This window comes from Lepidochelys kempii, chromosome 7 (assembly GCF_965140285.1).
Source record: "Lepidochelys kempii isolate rLepKem1 chromosome 7, rLepKem1.hap1, whole genome shotgun sequence".
NCBI classification, from domain to species: domain Eukaryota; kingdom Metazoa; phylum Chordata; order Testudines; family Cheloniidae; genus Lepidochelys; species Lepidochelys kempii.
The window spans coordinates 84,811,465-84,833,547 of NC_136386.1; the positions used below are offsets into that span (position 1 = coordinate 84,811,465).

At 44.1% G+C, this 22,083-nt stretch overlaps 2 protein-coding genes across 3 annotated transcripts in view; one reads left to right on the forward strand and one right to left on the reverse strand.

Annotated features, from left to right (window-relative positions):
* The window catches only part of PALD1 (phosphatase domain containing paladin 1), a 193,058-nt gene extending 182,390 nt beyond the window's left edge, over positions 1–10,668 (reverse strand). Inside the window, exon 1 of the mRNA XM_073353587.2 lies at positions 10,452–10,668. Coding sequence (XP_073209688.1) covers positions 10,452–10,465 — 14 coding nt within the window. The 5' untranslated portion in view covers positions 10,466–10,668. The remainder of the gene's footprint in view (positions 1–10,451) is intronic.
* Positions 10,669–20,058: 9,390 nt separating this feature from the next.
* LRRC20 (leucine rich repeat containing 20) overlaps positions 20,059–22,083 on the forward strand; it is a 152,233-nt gene continuing 150,208 nt past the window's right edge. For both annotated transcript variants that reach the window (XM_073353591.2, XM_073353592.2), the window contains exon 1: positions 20,059–20,341. The gene's annotated coding sequence lies outside the window, so the exon portion shown is untranslated. The remainder of the gene's footprint in view (positions 20,342–22,083) is intronic.

Consider the following 22,083-nt stretch of genomic DNA (forward strand, 5'->3'; position numbering starts at 1 on the left):
GATTAAAAGATCAATATACATACAGACATGAGTTCAATTGTTGAGGTTCAGATTCATAGCAGAGATAGTGAGCTTTGTAGTTGCAAAGAGTTTTTTAGAATGCAGTTCATAGGTTAAAGTCCAATGTCCAATATCATATTCAGGTTGTACCAGTTTAACTGGGATCTCATCTTGCAATTCAAACTTCCCCAGATGAAGCTTAAGCAGATCTGAGATTAAAAGGATCAGGACCCAAGGATCTTTTATACAATTTCAGGTCTTCTTTGACAAATTGGAGTCCTTCGGGGAACAATAGGCCCTTATTTCCTAAGCATCCATCATTATAACTATTCACACAGATTAATTATGGCAATTTATCCATCAGGCAGTCTATCTCCGGTACTTAACGATATGAATTAACATAAGACAATCACCTATTCCTTCACCATTCACCGCTGATTTGCTATACATTTCAAAGAGAGATGAATACAGAGATATCCCATGTTTACACTTCATTTAAATGCTAGGATGTTCTTTTGATCTTTGAATGATCAGAATACAGCACAGACAGGGACTGTTGATTACATTGTTGACCACTACGCATACATATATAAATACACAAAAACACAAACATTATCTCCCCATATGTCTTCAAGGGTTGAATTTGAGTCATTTATTTTGCATGATGTTTAACGCTTTCTGGCCAAGCATCACACCCTGATTTGCAGTCAAAATAAAATGTTGGACAAGGAATGTAAGTTCTTTGTGGAAAAGATGATCTAGGCTTCTTATCTGTAAAGTGTCTAGCGCTAGAGCTATATAAATAATAACCATCATCATTTAGATGGAAAAATATTATTTCACTGATGGTAAACACTGGTGAGCCACGGGCAGGAAGGGTCAGTGATGCAAAAGACGGCAAATAGGAATGAGCACTAACCAACAAGAACCTCAGCATGGCCAGGCAGAGTTGTTTCTTCTGAATAACAGCAAGTGAAGTATTCAACACACTCCACATCTCAGTCTGTTCTTATGATCCTGACCTACGAAAGACAATATGATCTCATAGTTAAATCAGAAGACTTGGGACCTCTTGGTTTTTGTTTCTGACTCTGCCATTTATAGACAGTATGATTTTGAACAAGACACTTAACCTCGGTTAGACAGGTATACTGATATTTATCCACTGCACGCGACCGGTGACGAATGGATAAAAACGGATTTTTTAAAATCAAAATCAGTTTTGTATTTAAATTGGCTACTTTTTTATTTTAATTTTTAATTGCTTAAATAAATATGTATAAATATAGCATACCCTTTTGGTTAGCATAAGAAAGCACCAAATTTAGTGTAAGGCTATATTTGTTGCAAATCAACATGTTTTAACAGTTACCAACTAATGAGAATTAAACTTTCTTTTAGGTCCATAACTAAAAAGTACAAGCACAACTGAAGTCAGTAATATAAATCAAGGTTTCCTGCTAGCTGATTTAAATCCTAATTAAAATCCCAACCCTGGCCTGTTGGGAGGCTGTTGTAGAGCACTTTGAGTTCTCCAGCGAAGAGGCACCACTGGAAATGGAAAGTACTATGAACATTCTTAAGGCTTTGGAAACAATCCAAGTAAGATCAGAGCTGGCAGAGCAGACAATGGCTTTGCATCCACTTTCCATCTCAGTTCCTCATCAGAAACCTCAAGCCAGGCAGCCAATTTTTGCCTGAGTACAGATTGATGAAAAGAGAAAATTCAACCAGAAAAAAAAAAAAAATCAGTCAGAGTCCTAACTCCTTTTTCCTCTCAACTCCAAGGAAGTGAAGGGGCGGGAGAGGGTCATTTTAGCTCATATCAGAGACACAAGGACTCCCATCTATTATCCTGCTTAGTTTTACTTGACCACACAAATTTAAATCCTCAGTCACAAAGACAAGAACTAGATACAGCTCCCTCTGAAGCCAATCACTGCTGCTCCTAAATCATACAGAGTGGCTGCTGCCCACTGACATTTCCTGGGCAGCATTCTTAACCTGTGTCACAGAGAGCTAAAACCAATCCCAAGATCTTCTAGACTGATCTAGACATGGTTAAATGCTGAAGTGCAACTGGAGCATTCTATCTGCATACGGCGCTAATTTAAAGTTCTCTCTCTCTCCTCCCTGCCTCAACCATGTCAGAGATTTTTAATTTTAGGAAATGGTATGGGTATTTTCAGAGCCTCCAAATTAAGAATATACTGAATATCCTCTGTGGATATTATGCCTCCTTTGAAGACACTGTCAGTTCACACTACAGCTGCCCAGCAGAAGCCAAATAAATATTTATAGAATACCACAGGCTAACGGAAAAGAAAAATAGTATTAACACATTAGATGTCAGTGGGAGTGAGGGAAAGGAATGTAAACGGAGCCCATATGCAATCCGAAAATGGTAAGGCTGGAAGACAGGGCTTGAAAGTTTGTTAATATGACGCATGTGCCAAGGCTACTAGATAATAGCCAGACTCCCTACCTTACAGGCTGCTCTAGGAATTGGTTTACTTTAGGCAGGGATGAAAACTCCTTGCTGGGCCATAAGAGCACATTGACCACAGCAACAGTTTCATTGTCATAGCAAAGCCAATAACAACTCCAGTCAAGCCAATTAGACCATGTGGTCTTGTTTAGAAGCAAAGAGATGGGAGCTAACAGGACTCAGGGTTCTAATCTGGATTCTCTGCCAGGCCTCTGATGTTCTGTATGACTGGAGGCAAATCATCCATAGCAGTGTTTTTCAAAGTTTGGGCCAGCCTGTAAGGCACTGGGTTGCTTTGCTCAGCATCCAGGGACCCTAGCGGCTCTGATCAGCACCGCCGACCAGGACGTTAAAAGTCCCGTCGGCAGTGCTGCCCAGCTAAGGCAGGCTAGTGCCTACCTGTTCCAACTCTGCACTGCACCCCGGAAGCGGCCAGCTGCGAGTCCGGCTTCTAGACAGGGTGGCCATTGGGCTCCGTGCGCTGCCCCCACCCCGAGCACCCACTCTGCACTCCCATTGGCCAGTCACCAGCCAACAGAAGCTGGGGGGGTTGCGCCTGCAGGTGAGAGCCGTGTGAAGCCGCTTGAGCACCTCTGCCTAGGGGCCGGACCCACTGCTGGCCGCTTCCAGGGTGCAGCATGGTCCTCAGTACCAGAACAGGCGAGAAGCCTGCCTCTAAAACCTTGGCTGTGCCACTGTCTGGCAACCGCCGGAGGTAAGTCCGTGCCCCAACCCCATGCCCCAAACCCTGCCTCACCCTGAGCCCCCCACAAACCCAGAGCCCCTTCCTGCACCCCAAATCCCTCATCCCTGGTCCCACCCCAGAGCTTGCACCCCCAGCCCAGAGCCCTGACCCCCTCCTGCACCACAACCCCCTGCCCAAGCCCTGAGCCCCCTCCAAACCCTGAATCCCTCGTTCCCAGCCCCACCCCACAGCCCTCACCCCCACACCCTATGCCCCAGTCCTGAGCCCCTCCCACACCTCAAACCCCTCATCTCCAGCTCTGCTGGGTCGCGGGCATTAACAATTTTCTTCAACTGGGTCCCCAGAAAAAAAGTTTGAAAACCACTGATCTGCAGTGCCCCAGTTAGAGAATGGACTAGAAAGCAAGACCCTCCCCTGCAAAACTAGGTGGTGCTTCTGAACTGAGCTTCCATGGGGAAATAAACAAGAAAAAATAGGAAAGAGATAAAAATCTTGAGCTTTCATTAAGTTCTCCACAAAGAATACACACTCACTGATAAGCCAAAACATTTACAATCCTCCTTTGAAAATTAAGTGATAGACAAGAATTAGACATATGGGCCAAATTCAGTGGTGATGTAAACAAAAGTGTACATTACATGTAAGGGCAACAGGGAAAACTACCAACAGGAAGGTGTAAGAATGTAACAGAGGTGGGAAAAAATATCACATTTTAATCTGCTGGTGGGAACCACAGAAGCATAACAACAAGGGCAGAATATGTTAGGAATGTAGTAGAATTTTTGAAGAACTTTCAAAGGAAAAAAGACATAGTATATAATAATATAAACATTAAATAGCTGCTGCATTGTATCCCAAATCTAATTGCTTTTCGGAGGGGAGGGGGAGGAAATTTCTATACAGTTTGTAAAACTCTTTGTGATCATATCTCTCTCTCACACACTCCTGTATTTATATTGTCTTATCAAGAATAACATAACATTAACAATAAGATAAAAAATGTAAACGTAAAAAAATTAGCAAAATCAAAATAAACCTAATGTGCCCCTCATTCATTTGTTACTTATGTCCTGGTAGCACCTAGAAGCCCCAGTCGCAGACCAAGGACCCTATTGTGCTAGATGCTGTACAAAGAGAACAAAAAGTCCCACCCCCAAAGAGTTTACAATCCAGGAAGAAACACTGGACATTTTAGCCTTTTAGCTTCAAGATCACTTTTCATCATTTCTTCTTTAAGAATCACGAGAAAGTGTTGAGTTGTCACTCCACCAGCTCCCCTCCCTCCAATTTACACCCATTTTTCGATTGTCTGAGCTAACCAAACTAGATCATTGGTTTATTACACTACAGAAAACATCAATCCCTGGAGAAACTTTAGCAGTAGAAATGGTTGAGAAAGAAACGGGGGAAATTGCAATATTTCCCTTTTTCCTTCAAATTTAGACAAAAATGACAAACTCGTTAACTGGTTAAAAATGGGCAGGAAGTAGAGAAAGAAAGGAATTTGCAAGAATGTCACCAACACTTTTCCTGTTTATTCTTTCCCAAAATTTTTGCTAACATTTCAGAATTTTTTCAACCATCCCCTTTTAGCGGAGGAGGGAGCGTGTTTTTGTCTTGCCTTTTTTCTCTCTGTTTTTTTTAAATTGGGTCTGTTGCCAGACTGTTTCTAAGCAACAGAGCTTTCCTCTCATAGATTTTGTGCCATGATACTATTTATGAAGCTCAAGTGCTGAAAAAAGAGAAGAGCTTAACAAACTTTATATATGAAAAGAAATCTTCATATTCAAATACTTGAAAATGGAAGAGAGGATATGTGAAGTTAAAGTTCTATAAAAAGGTTTTGTCAGCAAACCAAATGTGTGTTTTATCTGCTATTTAAAAACAGCTATTTGGAATTTGATATTTCCCCCATCCTCTGAACCCCAGAGGTTTTATTATTATTATTCAATCCTCTAGGCAATGATTTTAAAACCAATCCATAAAAATCCATTATTGACAAGGCCTGGGCAGGGAGCCCTATCTATAACAAAAGCAACTGCAAATTATAGAGGGTGCAATCAAATCCAAAACTATTAAGAATGGGGAGACTTAAATATTAAACTTGCCTGGACTTAATCCATTTGAGCATGCTGATGTGCACACCACATTATTTTCTACATAATATAACTTCTAGTCTTTTTTACTGGAATGCGTGTCACTACCTTTTTTTTTTTTTTTTTTAATTTAAATAACAGTAGCACCGAAAGGCCAGCTTTGCTGATGCTCCTACTGCAGAAAACCGAATTGCAGAGTCTACTGGAGCATGCATGTGAGCGCTACGCCGGTGCACAGAGCACTGCATGGGCCTCAACAGAACAGTGAAACAGAGTGCCACCAAATGCACAGAGCAACAGAAAACAGAGAAATGTACACTTTTTCTCCAGGCCTGCTCTGTCCTCATTATCTGTGGGGTTACCCATAACAAGAATTGGTAGGAACAATATTTTCAGATGGAAATGTGATTTTCATATTGAAAATGTTCCTTTAAGGGACTTGAATGCTATACAAGATAACGTATAGATAATGCATAGAATTCTGCCAAGGGCATTGCCAAAACAACAAACTTCAGTGAAATTCATCCATGTGTATGATGTTATCTGAGGCAGCTATATAATGACTGGCCATCACCCATCCATGTTATTTCCATGGTTTATTATGAATACTGCAGTAGCCCCAGAAACTCTTTATCCTCAATACCATCCCTCAACAAGAAAGGAGAAAGTGAACAAGGAGACCAAATTTAGAGGAACAGAATGCAGACAACATAGCTTATTGTACATCTTTTTAGCAGACTCATGCAGCAGCAAAAAGAAAAGGAGGACTTGTGGCACCTTAGAGACTAACCAATTTATTTGAGCATAAGCTTTCATGCGCTACAGCATGCATCCGATGAAGTGAGCTGTAGCTCACGAAAGCTCATGCTCAAAGAAATTGGTTAGTCTCTAAGGTGCCACAGGTACTCCTTTTCTTTTTGCAGATACATACTAACATGGCTGCTACTCTGAAATGCAGCAGCAAGCAACTCCAAGGAAACTGAGCAATAGTCAGTAAATCAAGGATCATAATTCCCTGCAGCCAGCATGAGATGCACAATGAGTTGCTCTACGATGCTACAGGTGTGTGGATTTGAGTATTTCCGAAGCATGACTGACTGTAAGTTACCTGTAGACTACCCCAGTGCACTGCATGGCCATGCAGCAGATTTGGGTTCAATTCCCAATCTTCTACTCCCAAGGCCAGCAGGAACTGGGACAAACAACATTCCAAGCTTCTAGCAGCCGACGGAGCCATTCAACGATTCCTCTGGCTATTTGAACAACTGAATTAATACATTCCACAAGGCGTCTACACCAGAGTGGCAGGGGATGCAATATGAAAACTCAAGGGTGAGGTGTAAATAGGGTTGTCAGGGGCCTATCAAAAATGGAAAGGACTGTATCTCTTTCAAAATAATACATTTGGTCTCATTCCAAAAGGCTTCTCCTTCTCAGGGCAACATGCACCTGTTTCCTTAAACTGCTATTCATCATTTGACACAGGGATGTCTACACTTACAGCTGCGCCGCTACAGCATGTGTGGCGAAGACGCTTTATGCCGACAGGAGAAGCTGTCACGTTGACATAGCGCTGTGCAAACTAGCACTTATGCTGGCACAATTTATATCACTCAGAGCGGTGGAATAGTCACACCCCTGAGCGACATAAGTTTTGCTGACATAAGTGGTAGTGTAGACATGGCCTTAGCATAAAGCTGTCATTTTCACAACAGGAAGAATGTGTAATTGCATCACATTCATTCAGGAACTTTCCAAAATATTCACCATTCCATGACAATGAGCAGTTCCAGATTCATATGGCTGATGTAAATTCATTTGACTCCTGCTGTGATGTGAACATTGATTTTTTTCCACCAGGAGCAATAAAGATTGTTTTGTAGTTGGGGGTTTGCTTATTTGTGGTGGAATTTCTTTTAGGAAAAGGAGAGAAGCAAGATGTTCAAGGCTGAAGTTGCCATTCTCCTATTTAGCCCTCTGCAAAAGGGACAAGTATCTCTGTATGAAATTATGGCAGCTGATCCCATCAATTCTATTAGCCAGAATGAATAATGAAAACAGACCAGGCACAGCATTATGTCTACAGAGAAATCTAAGGCTTCCAGATTGTGGATTACATAGATTCCACAACCTCAAAACAACTCAGAAACCAACCACTTCATTAATAATGTTAAAGTTGTTATTGAAGCAGAGTGTATGGATACTTCCAGACTTGCTTCAGTTACAAATTTGAGAAACACTGTCAAGTGTGTTCTATAAACCTTTTTGTTACACCACTTAAAACTTGTAGTTCATAAATTTAAAACATAATGCTTTAACTTGCAATTTTATTTTAAAATATTCTATTCAGGCCTTTGCCCGCAATAGTAGTTGTTTTTACACTATAATCTCTATGAATGTTGTTTGCCCTGTAGTGACCCCTGTTGGAAAGTTAAAGTAAGGCCATCCCCCATAAAGCACACTTCAGATATCTACATAGGTATTTCTGCTCAGGAAATGTATTGTACAATAATTCGATAAGTACGCCAGTGGAAATGTTTTCAGGATGGAGGGGAACTTCATTAACAAAATCAGCAGTTTTTAGACTGTGTCCTCTTAAATCAATATCATCAGAGTTTAGGGTTTGTTTTAAAACTGTGTAAGGAGTATGTATAATTTTAACCACTAAATACAACTCTGTTCAAACACGTGCAGAATACAGAATCAAAGATTATGTCTGGTACTCTGCCTTTCTGGATGGTGGCACAAGTGCTTCTACTGGAGAAGGTAGGGGGGGATACACACTGATTTAAATGGAAGTTAAGAGCCCAATACCTTTGTGGATCTAGGCCTAAGAGGAGTTTGGGGTCTAGGAGGGTGCTCTGGGCTGGGACCGAGGGGTTCACAATGCAGGAGGGGGATCAGGGTTGGGGGAGGGGTGCAAAAAGAGGTGTAGGTTCCAGCTGGGGGTGCAGGCTCTGGGGTGGGACTGGGGATGTTTGGGGTACAGTAGAGCATTCCAGTCTGGGATCAAGGAATTTGGAGAGCAGGAGGGGGATCAGGGCTGCAGCAGGGAGGTGGGGAGAGTGGAGAGGCTCAGGGGTGCAGGCTTTGAGCAGCGCTTACCTCAAGCAGCTCCCGGAAGCAGTGGCATGTCCCTTCTCCGGCTCCTACATATAGGTGCAGCCAGGTGGCTCTGCACGCTGCCCCATCCGCAGACACCACTCCTGCAGCTCCCATTGAAGCACATAGGAACTGGAACGGGGGCCATGCCGCAGTTTCCAGGAGCCGCGTGGTGCGGCCCCTGACCCAGCGCCCTGTCTGGAGCGCCGGAGCAGCTCCTGACCCAGCGCCCTGGCTAGAGCACCGGAGCGGGGCCGAGCCATGTGGTGCGGCCCCCGACCCAGCACCGTGGATGGAGCACCAGAGCAGGGCAAGCCCCAGACCCCATTCCCCAGCACGAGCTCGCGGGCTGGCTTAAAACGGCTCGCAGGCAGGATCCAGCCCGTGGGCCATAGTTTGCCCACCCCTGTCATAAACACTCTGCCACACATCACTGACATCCCTTATATCATTGATAATTGAGTGGCCAACAACTGAAGGGGCACAAAAATTGAACTACCCTGCTGGTCAAAGGTATATCCGGTAGAGCGATGCGGACAAAGAATACACAATGGGGACTGGTATAGGGGTAACTCTTTCAAGAGGATCCTGAATGCAAAATGTTGTGCCCCTGCTTGTATCTCCAAATACAACACAAATGCCAAACCCACTAATCACATTCATTTCCCTCTGCTGCAGAAGTTTCAAAATAGGTCTGGGTGGTTTGATTTTATCAGGTTTCAGAGTAGCAGCCGTGTTAGTCTGTATCCGCAAAAAGAACAGGAGTACTTGTGGCACCTTAGAGACTAACAAAATTTATTGGAGCATAAGCTTTCGTGGGCTACAGACCACTTAATCGGATGCGTAGAATGGAACATAGAGTGCCAGCAATGACCCTCTGCCACGTACATTGGCCAAACCAGACAGTCTCTACGCAAAAGAATAAATGGACACAAATCTGACATCAGGAATCATAACATTCAAAAACCGGTAGGAGAACACTTCAACCTCTCTGGCCACTCAGTAAAAGATTTAAGGGTGGCAATTTTGCAACAGAAAAGCTTCAAAAACAGACTCCAAGGAGAAATTACTGAGCTTGAAATAATATGCAAACTAGATACCATTAACTTGGGTTTGAATAGAGACTGGGAGTGGCTGGGTCATTACACATATTGAATCTACTTCCCCATGTTAAGTATCCTCACACCTTCTTGTCAACTGTCTAAATGGACCATCTTGATTATCACTACAAAAGTTTTTTTCTCCTGCTGATAATAGCTCATCTTAACTAATTAGCCTCTCACAGTTTGTATGGTAACTTCCAATTTATCTGTGAGTGTGTGTGTGTGTGTATATATATATATATATATATATATATATATATATATAAATTGTTCCATTCTGTGCATCTGATGAAGTGGGCTGTAGCCCACAAAAGCTTATGCTCTAATAAATTTGTTCCTCTCTAAGATGCCAGAGGTACTCCTGTTCTTTTTTATTTTATCAGCCATTCCAAAGAGAGGCTTGGAATATTTTTCCCAATATATTTAGCGAAACGGGTATTATTACATGTGAAAGGAGCAAGACTGACACTTATATAACTTGGGGAAGAAGATGATCACCCAGCTAGGGCGCTACCGAGTTACCGTTTTGAAGGGGCAAGACAGAGGACAATCAACCCAGTGTCTGACCAGAGGGACGTGGTGTTGCAGGAGGGGGAAGAGAGCATACCAGAGACTGCCCGAGCGGAGCAGCACACACAGGAACCTTCCTCAAACCTGGTTTTTTGCTGGAGGAAAGTTTGCAGCGTGGAATGTCCTGTCCGCGAGCCAGCTCCCCCTTCCCACCCAGCCTCCCGCAAATGCCCCATGCGGCGGCGAGAGAAACCCCCAAGCGGCCGCAGAGCCGGGGAAGAAAGAGGCACTGGCCCCGGTGCAGCAGCTAGAGCAGCCACGCTCCTCTCCGGGGCTCTGGGAAGCTCGTGCATCTAACCCGAGGCAGCTGCGGCTCCCCTCCGGCCCTCGGTGCGCTGTGAAGCGGCAGCAGGAAGGGGCTTCCCGGAAACGCGTGGGGTACTCACCGGGCCGCCAGCATCCCCCGCACTCACCGGGCCGGGGGCAGAGCGCACCGGCCGCGCACGCTGCAGCAGCCTCTGGCTCCGGCTCATCAACTTTCTGTCTTTCCAGGCACACACCCGGCGCGCGGGGAGCCGGCGGTGCTCTCACCGCCTCGGAGGGACCCCGCCGCCTGCCTCCCTGGGGGAGCCGAGCTCTGCAAGGCGGGTGCCCCACCGCAGGGAGACAACCCCTGGCGCCGGCCGCCTCCTGAGCATGCGCCGTCTCCCCGCCACAGCTGCAACAGCTGTGCTCCAGCAGCGGGGCAGAGAGCGCTGCCCAGCCCCTCCTTCTGAGCCTCCCCTCACCTTCTTCATCTCCCCCCCACACCCCCTTTCCTTCCTCCTTCCTCCTTCCTTCCTTCCTTGCAGCGGAAATAAGTGAACCGACCCGATCCGCTGTTATTTGACCCAACATTGAAGTGCTTTTAAAAGAAAGAGAAACAACACCACCAGAAAGCACCACAAAGTTCTTTTCTATGGAAACGTTTCCATGTGTGATGGCATGAATCCCTTGTTAGTATTCTCCCTGATAATCATGTATGGGATTAGTTATTATATTGTTATTATTCCGACAAACAACCCCCTGCAATATTTTGCACTCAAATGTGGTCGCGCGGGGCTACTGTTTGAGAGCCAGAAAGTGCACATCATCCCCTTTGTAAAAAGAAAAGGAGTACTTGTGGCACCTTAGAGACTAACCAATTTATTAGAGCATAAGCTTTCCTGAGCTACAGCTCACTTCCTCAGATGCATATCGTGGAAACTGCAGCAGGCTTTATATATACACAGAGAATATGAAACAATGCCTCCTCCCACCCCACTGTCCTGCTGGTAATAGCTTATCTAAAGTGATCATCAGGTGGGCCATTTCCAGCACAAATCCAGGTTTTCTCACCCTCCATCCCCCCACACAAATTCACTCTCCTGCTGGTGATAGCCCATCCAAAGTGACAACTCTTTACACAATGTGCATGACAATCAAGTTGGGCTATTTCCTGCACAAATCCAGGTTTTCTCACATCCCCCCCCCCACCCCCATACACACACAAACTCACTCTCCTGCTGGTAATAGCTCATCCAAACTGACCACTCTTCAAGTTTAAATCCAAGTTAAACCAGAACATGGGGGGGGGGGGAGGAAAAAACAAGAGGAAACAGGCTACCTTGCATAATGACTTAGCCACTCCCAGTCTCTATTTAAGCCTAAATTAATAGTATCCAATTTGCAAATGAATTCCAATTCAGCAGTTTCTCGCTGGAGTCTGGATTTGAAGTTTTTTTGTTTTAAGATAGCGACCTTCATGTCTGTGATTGCGTGACCAGAGAGATTGAAGTGTTCTCCGACTGGTTTATGAATGTTATAATTCTTGACATCTGATTTGTGTCCATTTATTCTTTTACGTAGAGACTGTCCAGTTTGACCAATGTATATGGCAGAGGGGCATTGCTGGCACATGATGGCATATATCACATTGGTGGATGTGCAGGTGAACGAGCCTCTGATAGTGTGGCTGATGTTATTAGGCCCTGTGATGGTGTCCCCTGAATAGATATGTGGGCACAATTGGCAACGGGCTTTGTTGCAAGGATAAGTTCCTGGGTTAGTGGTTCTGTTGTGTGGTATGTGGTTGTTAACTTATCCTTGCAACAAAGCCCGTTGCCAATTGTGCCCACATATCTATTCAGGGGACACCATCACAGGGCCTAATAACATCAGCCACACTATCAGAGGCTCGGTCACCTGCACATCCACCAATGTGATATATGCCATCATGTGCCAGCAATGCCCCTCTGCCATATACATTGGTCAAACTGGACAGTCTCTACGTAAAAGAATAAATGGACACAAATCAGATGTCAAGAATTATAACATTCATAAAGCAGTCGGAGAACACTTCAATCTCTCTGGTCACGCAATCACAGACATGAAGGTCGCTATCTTAAAACAAAAAAACTTCAAATCCAGACTCCAGCGAGAAACTGCTGATGTTTTTTCCTACCCCCCCCCCCCCGATGTTCTGGTTTAACTTGGATTTAAACTTGAAGAGTGGTCAGTTTGGATGAGCTATTACCAGCAGGAGAGTGAGTTTGTGTGTGTATGGGGGTGGGGGGGATGTGAGAAAACCTGGATTTCTGCAGGAAATAGCCCAACTTGATTGTCATGCACATTGTGTAAAGAGTTGTCACTTTGGATGGGCTATCACCAGCAGGAGAGTGAATTTGTGTGGGGGGGTGGAGGGTGAGAAAACCTGGATTTGTGCTGGAAATGGCCCACCTGATGATCACTTTAGATAAGCTATTACCAGCAGGACAGTGGGGTGGGAGGAGGTATTGTTTCATATTCTCTGTGTATATATAAAGCCTGCTGCAGTTTCCACGATATGCATCTGAGGAAGTGAGCTGTAGCTCAGGAAAGCTTATGCTCTAATAAATTGGTTAGTCTCTAAGGTGCCACAAGTACTCCTTTTCTTTTTGCGAATATAGACTAACACGGCTGTTACTCTGAAACTCATCTCCTTTGTGTCGTCTAAGATGAGACAAGTGCAAAAGCAATTAAGCAGTGAACAATTGTTAGTTTATTATTTTGGTTTAGGGAGTCTAAGGTCAGGTGTTAGTCATAACAGTTTAAGATTTATGTTTCTAATATAGGGTGTTTAGCCTGAAAGTGTCCCCTGAAGTTAAGTAAAGGCCACAGAATATAAATGAATTTAACTGGTGTCCTTTGGAATCATATCTATTACCCCCCACCTTCTTTGGGCCACTGTGCCCCCGGGGAAGGAAAAGGAGGACAGCCCTTCATTTCTCCTGAGTGCAGGTAACACCGTTCTGCCTGGTCCTTACAGAAGCCAAGTGAAAGAGGAAAGCTGCTCCTAGTCCCCACCCCCAAGCCTCCATTGTGCACTCATAGAAGGGCCAAGCAAGAATATGGCATATAGCTTACTTTTTAAAAGTGTTATCATTTTGTTATACTTATTATTTACATATGTAATTCCAGAGGTGTGCTTGCTGCTTTACGGACATACATAAAGAAAAAAGAAAAGGAGTACTTGTGGCACCTTAGAGACTAACACAGCTGCTACTCTGAAACCACATATAAAGAAAACATCCCTCTTCTCAAAAGAGTGTACAATCTACATGTTTCAGAGTAACAGCCGTGTTAGTCTGTATTCGCAAAAAGAAAAGGAGTACTTGTGGCACCTTAGAGACTAACCAATTTATTTGAGCATGAGCTGTAGCTCACGAAAGCTCATGCTCAAATAAATTGGTTAGTCTCTAAGGTGCCACAAGTCCTCCTTTTCTTTTTCTACAATCTACATGTAATCAAGCAAAGGTGCAGAGGTGGGATAAAGGCAAAGTGGCCCTATGTTTGGCACATATCTTGTGAACTGCATTCTCTGTGGTTTTGCTTTCCTTAGCGGAAAGGCGTTATGTACAACAAGGAGGAATGGGGTGAAAATAAGCAAAGATCAATTTAGGCTCAAGTTCTTAACTACAATATGAATAAGATGGTGAAATAGTCCCCCAAAAAGTAATGGCAGGAAGTCTCATCACTTGAGGCCCCTAACACTATACTGGACAAAGTACTGAAGATATGCTAACAGTCCTGCACTGATAGGGATAAACCTTAGACACTAAGGACAGTATTCTTGTCAGCAAGTTAAGGAAGTATGGGCTGGATGAATGCACTACAAGGTGGGTAGAAAGCTGGCTAGATTGTCGGGCTCAACGGGTAGTGATCAATGGCTCCATATCTAGTTGGCAGCCGGTATCAAGTGGAGTACCCCAAGGGTCGGTCCTGGGGCCAGTTTTGTTCAATATCTTCATAAATGATCTGGAGGATGGTGTGGATTGCACTCTCAGCAAATTTGCGGATGATACTAAACTGGGAGGAGTGGTACATTCGCTGGAGGGGAGGGATAGGATACAGAAAGACCTAGACAAATTGGAGGATTGGGCCAAAAGAAATCTGATGAGGTTCAATAAGGATAAGTGCAGGGTCCTGCACTTGGGACGGAAGAACCCACTGCACAGCTACAGACTAGGGACCGAATGGCTAGGCAGCAGTTCTGCGGAAAAGGACCTAGTGGTGACAGTGGACGAGAAGCTGGATATGAGTCAGCAGTGTGCCGTTGTTGCCAAGAAGGCCAATGGCATTTTGGGATGTATAAGTAGGGGCATAGCGAGCAGATCGAGGGACGTGATCGTTCCCCTCTATTCGACATTGGTGAGGCCTCATCTGGAGTACTGTGTCCAGTTTTGGGCCCCACACTTCAAGAAGGATGTGGATAAATTGGAGAGAGTCCAGCGAAGGGCAACAAAAATTATTAGGGGACTGGAACACATGAGTTATGAGGAGAGGCTGAGGGAGCTGGGATTGTTTAGCCTGCAGAAGAGAAGAATGAGGGGGGATTTGATAGCTGCTTTCAACTACCTGAAAGGGGGTTCCAAAGAGGATGGCTCTAGACTGTTCTCAATGGTAGCAGATGACAGAACAAGGAGTAATGGTCTCAAGTTGCAGTGGGGGAGGTTTAGATTGGATATTAGGAAAAACTTTTTCACTAAGAGGGTGGTGAAACACTGGAATGCGTTACCTAGGGAGGTGGTAGAATCTCCTTCCTTAGAGGTTTTTAAGGTCAGGCTTGACAAAGCCCTGGCTGGGATGATTTAACTGGGAATTGGTCCTGCTTTGAGCAGGGGGTTGGACTAGATGACCTTCTGGGGTCCCTTCCAACCCTGATATTCTATGATTCTATGATTCTAAGTAAATCTTTCCTATTTGATTAGTTCATATGGGATCCTACAGGAGGTACAGATTTCTGACAAATACGGATACCAAAATGATGACCATTGCTCATCCAGTCATGGTGACAGCAAGTATTTAAAAAAAAATTTGGTTTAAAAAGAACATTGGCTAATCTCTGGCTGCTTTCCATTTCTCCAGTGAACCAGACAGCCACAAACCTGGTTTAACTGGCCAATTAAAATGGGCTTATAACAGATTTCCATCATTGAGGTAACACAAAGTAGTTTTCTAGGCTTGAAAGCAGTAGCCCTTTTAAAATAATTCTATTAAGAAAATATCAACTTTTATTTTTATATAAACCTAAAGATCTATATCTTGATAAAAAGTCATATTTCCTAATCTATTAATAAGCCCCTTCATTTTAGTTTAAACCAATTTTTACAAAAAAAAATCCCAGGTTTTACAAAAAGTATTTGTTTTTTTTCCAATTTTCACCCTAATTTTATATAATTCAAATATATAAAAAATAACTTGTTTTATTAGGAAAATACAATACATTGCATGAGATATGTGTATTACAATAATATGTTAGTCTGTGCGTATATGCAAAACTACCTGATGAAGTAAGGCTATGTATTAGTCTAGAAGATACACACAATAAACAAACAGGCATGCACACAAGCTCCGAAGTGTGTGCGCATCTGAACGTACTGATGAATCTCACGCTCACCATGTACACATTTCAAGCTGTTAGTAGGTAATGGTTTGAAGATCTGACACATTAAAATGGGAGGAAAATGAAAATCGGTATCAGAATACATTTCAGAACACAAGGAAGTATTCAAATGTTTAAAAAAAAACAAGAGAAAAGGATTAAATTTAGTGTATACACTGCAAAAGGTGTGGCCCAATTATTAAATGTAAATATTTATAGGCTAATATTTTTAAGTCTACAACAGTAAACTGTTTATTGAAATGAAAAGTTTTAATTGGGATTAGAGCTATATTGTTTTCTTAAACTCAGAGGTAGCACTGTTTTGAGTTCTATTTTAGTTTTGCAGCAAACTGCATTGAATTCCATTAACCAAAGTAGTAATCTACTGAATATTTCAGCCCCATCCTTCCATGCACCAAAACAAACCCCAATATTTACCCAGAAAAAATATTAATAGTTTTTTCCACCTATTTTCACCTGTTTTTGTTGTTGTAGTAATAAACACCAAGAAATTCCCAAGAAAAATTAAATAAAAAACCCCCCGAAAACAAAGGGCCCTATGTATGAAGGACTGTGTGTCAGGGAACAAAAAACTTTAAAATTAAACCCAAATAGAGCCAAATCTATAGGTTTATCATGTATTTCTCTACATATGTTCATACTGTTCATTGACATTAAATGTATCTAGGAATGTAGTCAGTGAAAATCCATATAATACTGTCCATGGCACAAAAGCACCAAGAGTGTTTTTATTAAAATTATTTATGGAAAAGGACGATTATTATTTTGTCCTTTCTTAGATATACACAGAGTTTAATTTTAATGAATACCAGTACTTTTTTGTTCTCCATATGTATTCTGCCTGAGAGATCTTTCACAGTCTTTGAAAAATATTGCAATATACTTCTATTCTGCACCATCCAAAGTGTGAATTTGTATTAAGGCTTGCTCTGTTTCTTATTGCAAAGGCAAATGACAAAATATGAATAGTGAGCCTTCATTTTCTACTTATTCATTTCTGCAAGATGCCTTTAATACTTTTTCCTTCATATGATGTTAGAAGCCCCAGAAGTGCAAAAATTCCATTCAAATGGACCTCCGCCTCCATGCAGAGTCTTAAATGAAGTCATTGGTGCAAAGGTCCACCTGTCTAGAGCTGCCTGAAGACTGGGACCAAAATCTGTAAGCAGCTGTTCCTTTCTAAAGCATGCTATTGACTATGTACTTTACATCATTATCTATTTTACTTATTTTACTGACATTTGAGTATTGTACAGCAAAGCGGAGTATATACATTAATAGCAAGAAGTGCAACAGAATTACCCAAATATTGAAATAATACCTTAATAACCAGAGAGTGTGAGGAAAACACTTAATGCTCTCTCATGGAGTAAAGAGAGAATCATTACTAAAAAGAAAATTGCTTATAGCAACATTTACTCTGTGTTTCCTCAGCAGCTGCTGCTGTGCTGCCGTGGGAGTACCCCATCAATAGCAGAATGGCTCCTGCGAGAGTTATGCTGCTAGTGGAAGGAGGCCCGGTACAGTCTGCATGCACACAGCTGTCTCTTCTCTCTCTAAACTAGGCGTGGGGAGGAGGGAATCTTTCCATTTCCCTATGGAACCATAGGCTCCATGGTGTTTTTTTTATTTTTTTTTAAGTTATAAAAAGTGACTTATTTTACATTATATATCTTAATACAAATGAAGTAGTATGTAAAAGTGAAACAGCTACATGACATGAATTCTACAAATACAGCATATTATGCCCCATTAAGATCACATATTGGACGAAATCTGAGAAAACAGTTTGCCCCAGCATATATTTCTGTCACAGAACAAGTTAATTTATCTCAGTGCTAGCTGACAACATAGTGAATTTGCAATCTCACTGGTATAATCTTATCAGGCTTCCCCAGTTTCAGTATTTGCAATAGCAGGAAAGCCCAACAGACAATATAAATTCTACTAAGATGTTAGGAGGCACCATCCTCTGCCCACTCCACAACTGCCCAAACTGCTCCCTCTTGAGAGGCTGCTTCATAACAGGAAATTCCTTCAGAGTTTTCCTGGCCCTATGGCCCCTTCCTGTAGTTTTCTTCATGAGAGGGGGTGGTGATCTGGCCTCTAATTTCTCTTAGTTGCTGCCTGCTAGCAGGAAAATTCTGGACACCATAGCATAAGCCTAGAGAAATCCATCAAAAAAGGTGAAACGCCAAAATGTATTTCTTGAATGGCATTTCCCCTCCCACCCCATATTTATCTATAACCAAAAGTAAATTTAATTCTTACATGTACATGACATATTTCATCCTAAAAGATTCCAAAGCATTGTATACCGAGATCCCTCTGCCAAGACTAAAATGAAGCTACCTCTCTGAGCAATGCTGTACAAAACAACACTTTTAGGAAGGGATTTGAGCTTCTCTGATTGAACCTCCAGGTAGGCAGAATGTGACTGCCCAAATTGAAATTTAACTTGTACATCAGTTAGCACATCATCTCTTGCAAAAACAACACAGAAGATTGCATTACTTTAGTTTTAGATCTCATCCAAAATATGCAAGCTCAAATATCATGCAGGGCACTGCTTCAGTACTGATTCTAGGAGAGAACACTACCTAATAAACTGCTAATACTTCCTGCTGCAGGTGAGTTTTCCTGGGAGGGCTCCTATTGATCTACTTCAACCCTATTAATTTAGCTTATGCTAGCTAATTAAATGACAACCCAGATGCCACAGCAGCAAAATGCATTGTTCTATGCAGAGGGGAATTTATAAAATCTGGGGAGGCTGGTCAGCCTGCCATGTTCTTTCTGGTTAATGTCCATGTGACTGAGCATCAGACTCAGTACTGACACATGTACAGACTCCAGCGAGGCTGGTCCCCTACTGTGTCCCTTTGGTTATGCCCATGTGACCAAAGCATGGCATTGCACATGTATGTTCATGTCGTAAATCCAATAGTATGGAATAATTATGAGCAGTTGCACAGCTGAGATGCTAGGATTGCATCTATGTTGCAGCTTTTGTGAGGGAATGGCTGAGACATTTGTAAAGTATCACAATTAATCCATCGTACTGGTTTTACCACATGAACATCCATGTGCAATGCCATGCCTTGGTGTCAAGGTTCCTCCCCCACTCTGAACTCTAGGGTACAGATGTGGGGACCTGCATGAAAAACCTCCTAAGCTTATCTTTACCAGCTTAGGTCAAAACTTCCCCAAGGTACAAAATATTACCCCCGTTATCCTTGGAATGGCCGCTACCACCACCAAACTAATACTGGTTACTGGGGAAGAGCTGTTTGGACGCGTCCTTCCCCCCAAAATACTTCCCAAAACCTTGCACCCTACTTCCTGGACAAGGTTTGGTAAAAAGCCTCACCAATTCGCCTAGGTGACTACAGACCCAGACCCTTGGATCTTAAGAACAATGAACAATCCTCCCAACACTTGCACTCCCCCTTTCCTGGGAAATGTTGGATAAAAAGCCTCACCAATTTGCATAGGTGACCACAGACCCAAACCCTTGGATCTGAGAACAATGAAAAAGCATTCAGTGTTTTACAAGAAGACTTTTAATAAAAAATAGAAGTAAATAGAAATAAAGAAATCCCCCCTGTAAAATCAGGATGGTAGATATCTTACAGGGTAATTAGATTCAAAAACATAGAGAACCCCTCTAGGCAAAACCTTAAGTTACAAAAAAGATACACAGACAGAAATAGTTATTCTATTCAGCACAATTCTTTTCTCAGCCATTTAAAGAAATCATAATCTAACACATACCTAGCTAGATTACTTACTAAAAGTTCTAAGGCTCCATTCCTGTTCTGTCCCTGGCCAAGACGACTACAGACAGACCCACAAACCCTTTGTTTCTCTCCCTCCTCCCAGCTTTTGAAAGTATCTTGTCTCCTCATTGGTCATTTTGGTCAGGTGCCAGCGAGGTTACCTTTAGCTTCTTAACCCTTTACAGGTGAGAGGAGCTTTCCCCTGGCCAGGAGGGATTTCAAAGGGGTTTACCCTTCCCTTTATATTTATGACACTTGGTCACATGGGCATAACCAAAGGGACACAGTAGGGGGACCAGCCTCGCTGGAGTCTGTGCATGTGTCAATACTGAGTCTGATGCTCTACCGCGGTGCACTCTGCCTAGCCACGTACAGCGGTGCAAAAGGAGCACCATGTGGAAAATGCTGCTACTCGTGGTAGCCCCACTTGCACGGCGGTCGCTGAGGATGAGCACAGGTGCTAGGCAGCGGAGAATCAGGCCGGGTCTGTTCAGACTGTTCCGTTTTGGACACCGCAACGGTAGCTAGCGGTGCCCTTCAGAGGAGAAACTTGCAGGACCCCCCCCCCCCCCAGCCACAAGGCAGGACGCAGCGGGTAGGTGCAAGGGTTGGGGGAGGGCGGCTGGGGAAGGAGTGGGGGGAGGGCGAGGGCTCTGTGCGTGTCAGGGGGGCTGTGCTCTGAGGAGGGGCCTGGGCAGCCCAGCGGAGGGGCTCGGACATTACCCAGGGCGAGCTGAGCTCTCCTCTCCGCCCCGGCAGTGCCTGTCTCCTGGTGTGAGCCCAGGCCTGCTGGGCCCGGGGGCGGCAGCCGCCCCCAGTGACCTGTGCGCGGAGCCCCTGGGAGCCTGGGCGGCGGGGGGAGGTGACAGGGAGCGGGGGACGGGCCAGGCAGGTGCCAGCCCGGCGCTGGGGCCGCCTGCTCTGGGCGCCTCGGCTGCTGCTCCTGGCGGGGCTGGCCGGAGAGCGCCGCCCCTCAGCCCCCGCGGCAGCCCGGCGAGCGCCCAGCCCCGGGAGGCGCCTCGGGGCCCTCCTCAGAGGCCCTCCGCGCCCGCTCCGCCAGCCTACACGGTGAGCCTGCGCCGGGCTCCCGGCCCGGGCGGACGTGGGCCGCAGCCTGCGGCCGCACAGTAAATGGGCGGCTTCCTCCTCCGGGCACCAGCAACGCCACCTGCGGCGCTGGGCTGTTGAGCCTGCCCACGTTGACTGCGGGCCAGGAGGCGGCGTGCCGGGCACCGTTCTGCACTGTGTGTGCCTAGCAAGGGCGCCGTCGCTGCTGGAGGCCAGTGTCCGCCCCAGGGCCGTGCGCTGCTCCCTGGTCACACAGCTAGGGCCTCTCCCTCCCCGCCTTGCATTGGAGCAATTAGTGGATCGGAATGAAAAGAGAAAGAGAGGGAGATTATCTCTGTCATATTTCGGCCACACACATGTTCATTTCAAGTAAGATTCGCCTTGATATAAAATTGAATGTGGAAGTGTACCTGTAGTATTGTAAACATACAGATCTCACATCCTTTCCTAACTACGTTTAGGATGTGTTTGTATATATTGTGCCAGTTCATATTACCGTTGTTAGCAGCAGGCTTTGGGGTGACAGCTACTGATGATTGAGATAATATCTTTTATTGGAAGAGAAGCTTTCCAGCTGCACAGAGCTCTTCTTCAGGTCTGGGAAATGTACTCAGAGTGTACCTGCTAAATGAAAGATCGACACACTGAGCACGTTTCCCTGACATAAAAAAGAGCTTTGTGTAGCTGGAAAACTTGTCTCACTGACCAACAGAGTTTTGGTCTAATAAAAGGTATTACCTCACCCACCTTGTCTCTCTAATGTCCTGGGACCCACAGGGCTACAACAACTGTATATAGCTACTGATGAGAATTTCCATGGACCATGAAGCCTTTCACTGAATGCTTTTCAAATCAGGGTATGTCTGAGCAGTTATTTGGGGGACAGATGCATAGATGAATCAGTCCTGTGTTCTGCTATCTCCAGAGTGTGGTGCACTTAGGGCCTGATTTAAAGATAATTAAAATAAATGGAGGCACCCAGGATCAGGCCCTTGCTTTCCAATGCTCTTTTCTTCCCTTTTCTCCACTGCCATGCTTGCTTCTGACAGGTTTCAGAGTAACAGCCATGTTAGTCTGTATCCCCAAAAAGAACAGGAGTACCTGTGGCACTCATGCTCAAATAAATTGGTTAGTCTCTAAGGTGCCACAAGTACTCCTTTTCTTTTTGCGAATACAGACTAACACAACTGTTACTCTGAAGCCTTTAGAGACTAACAAATTTATTTGAGCATAAGCTTTCGTGGGCTACAGCCCACTTCATCAAATGCA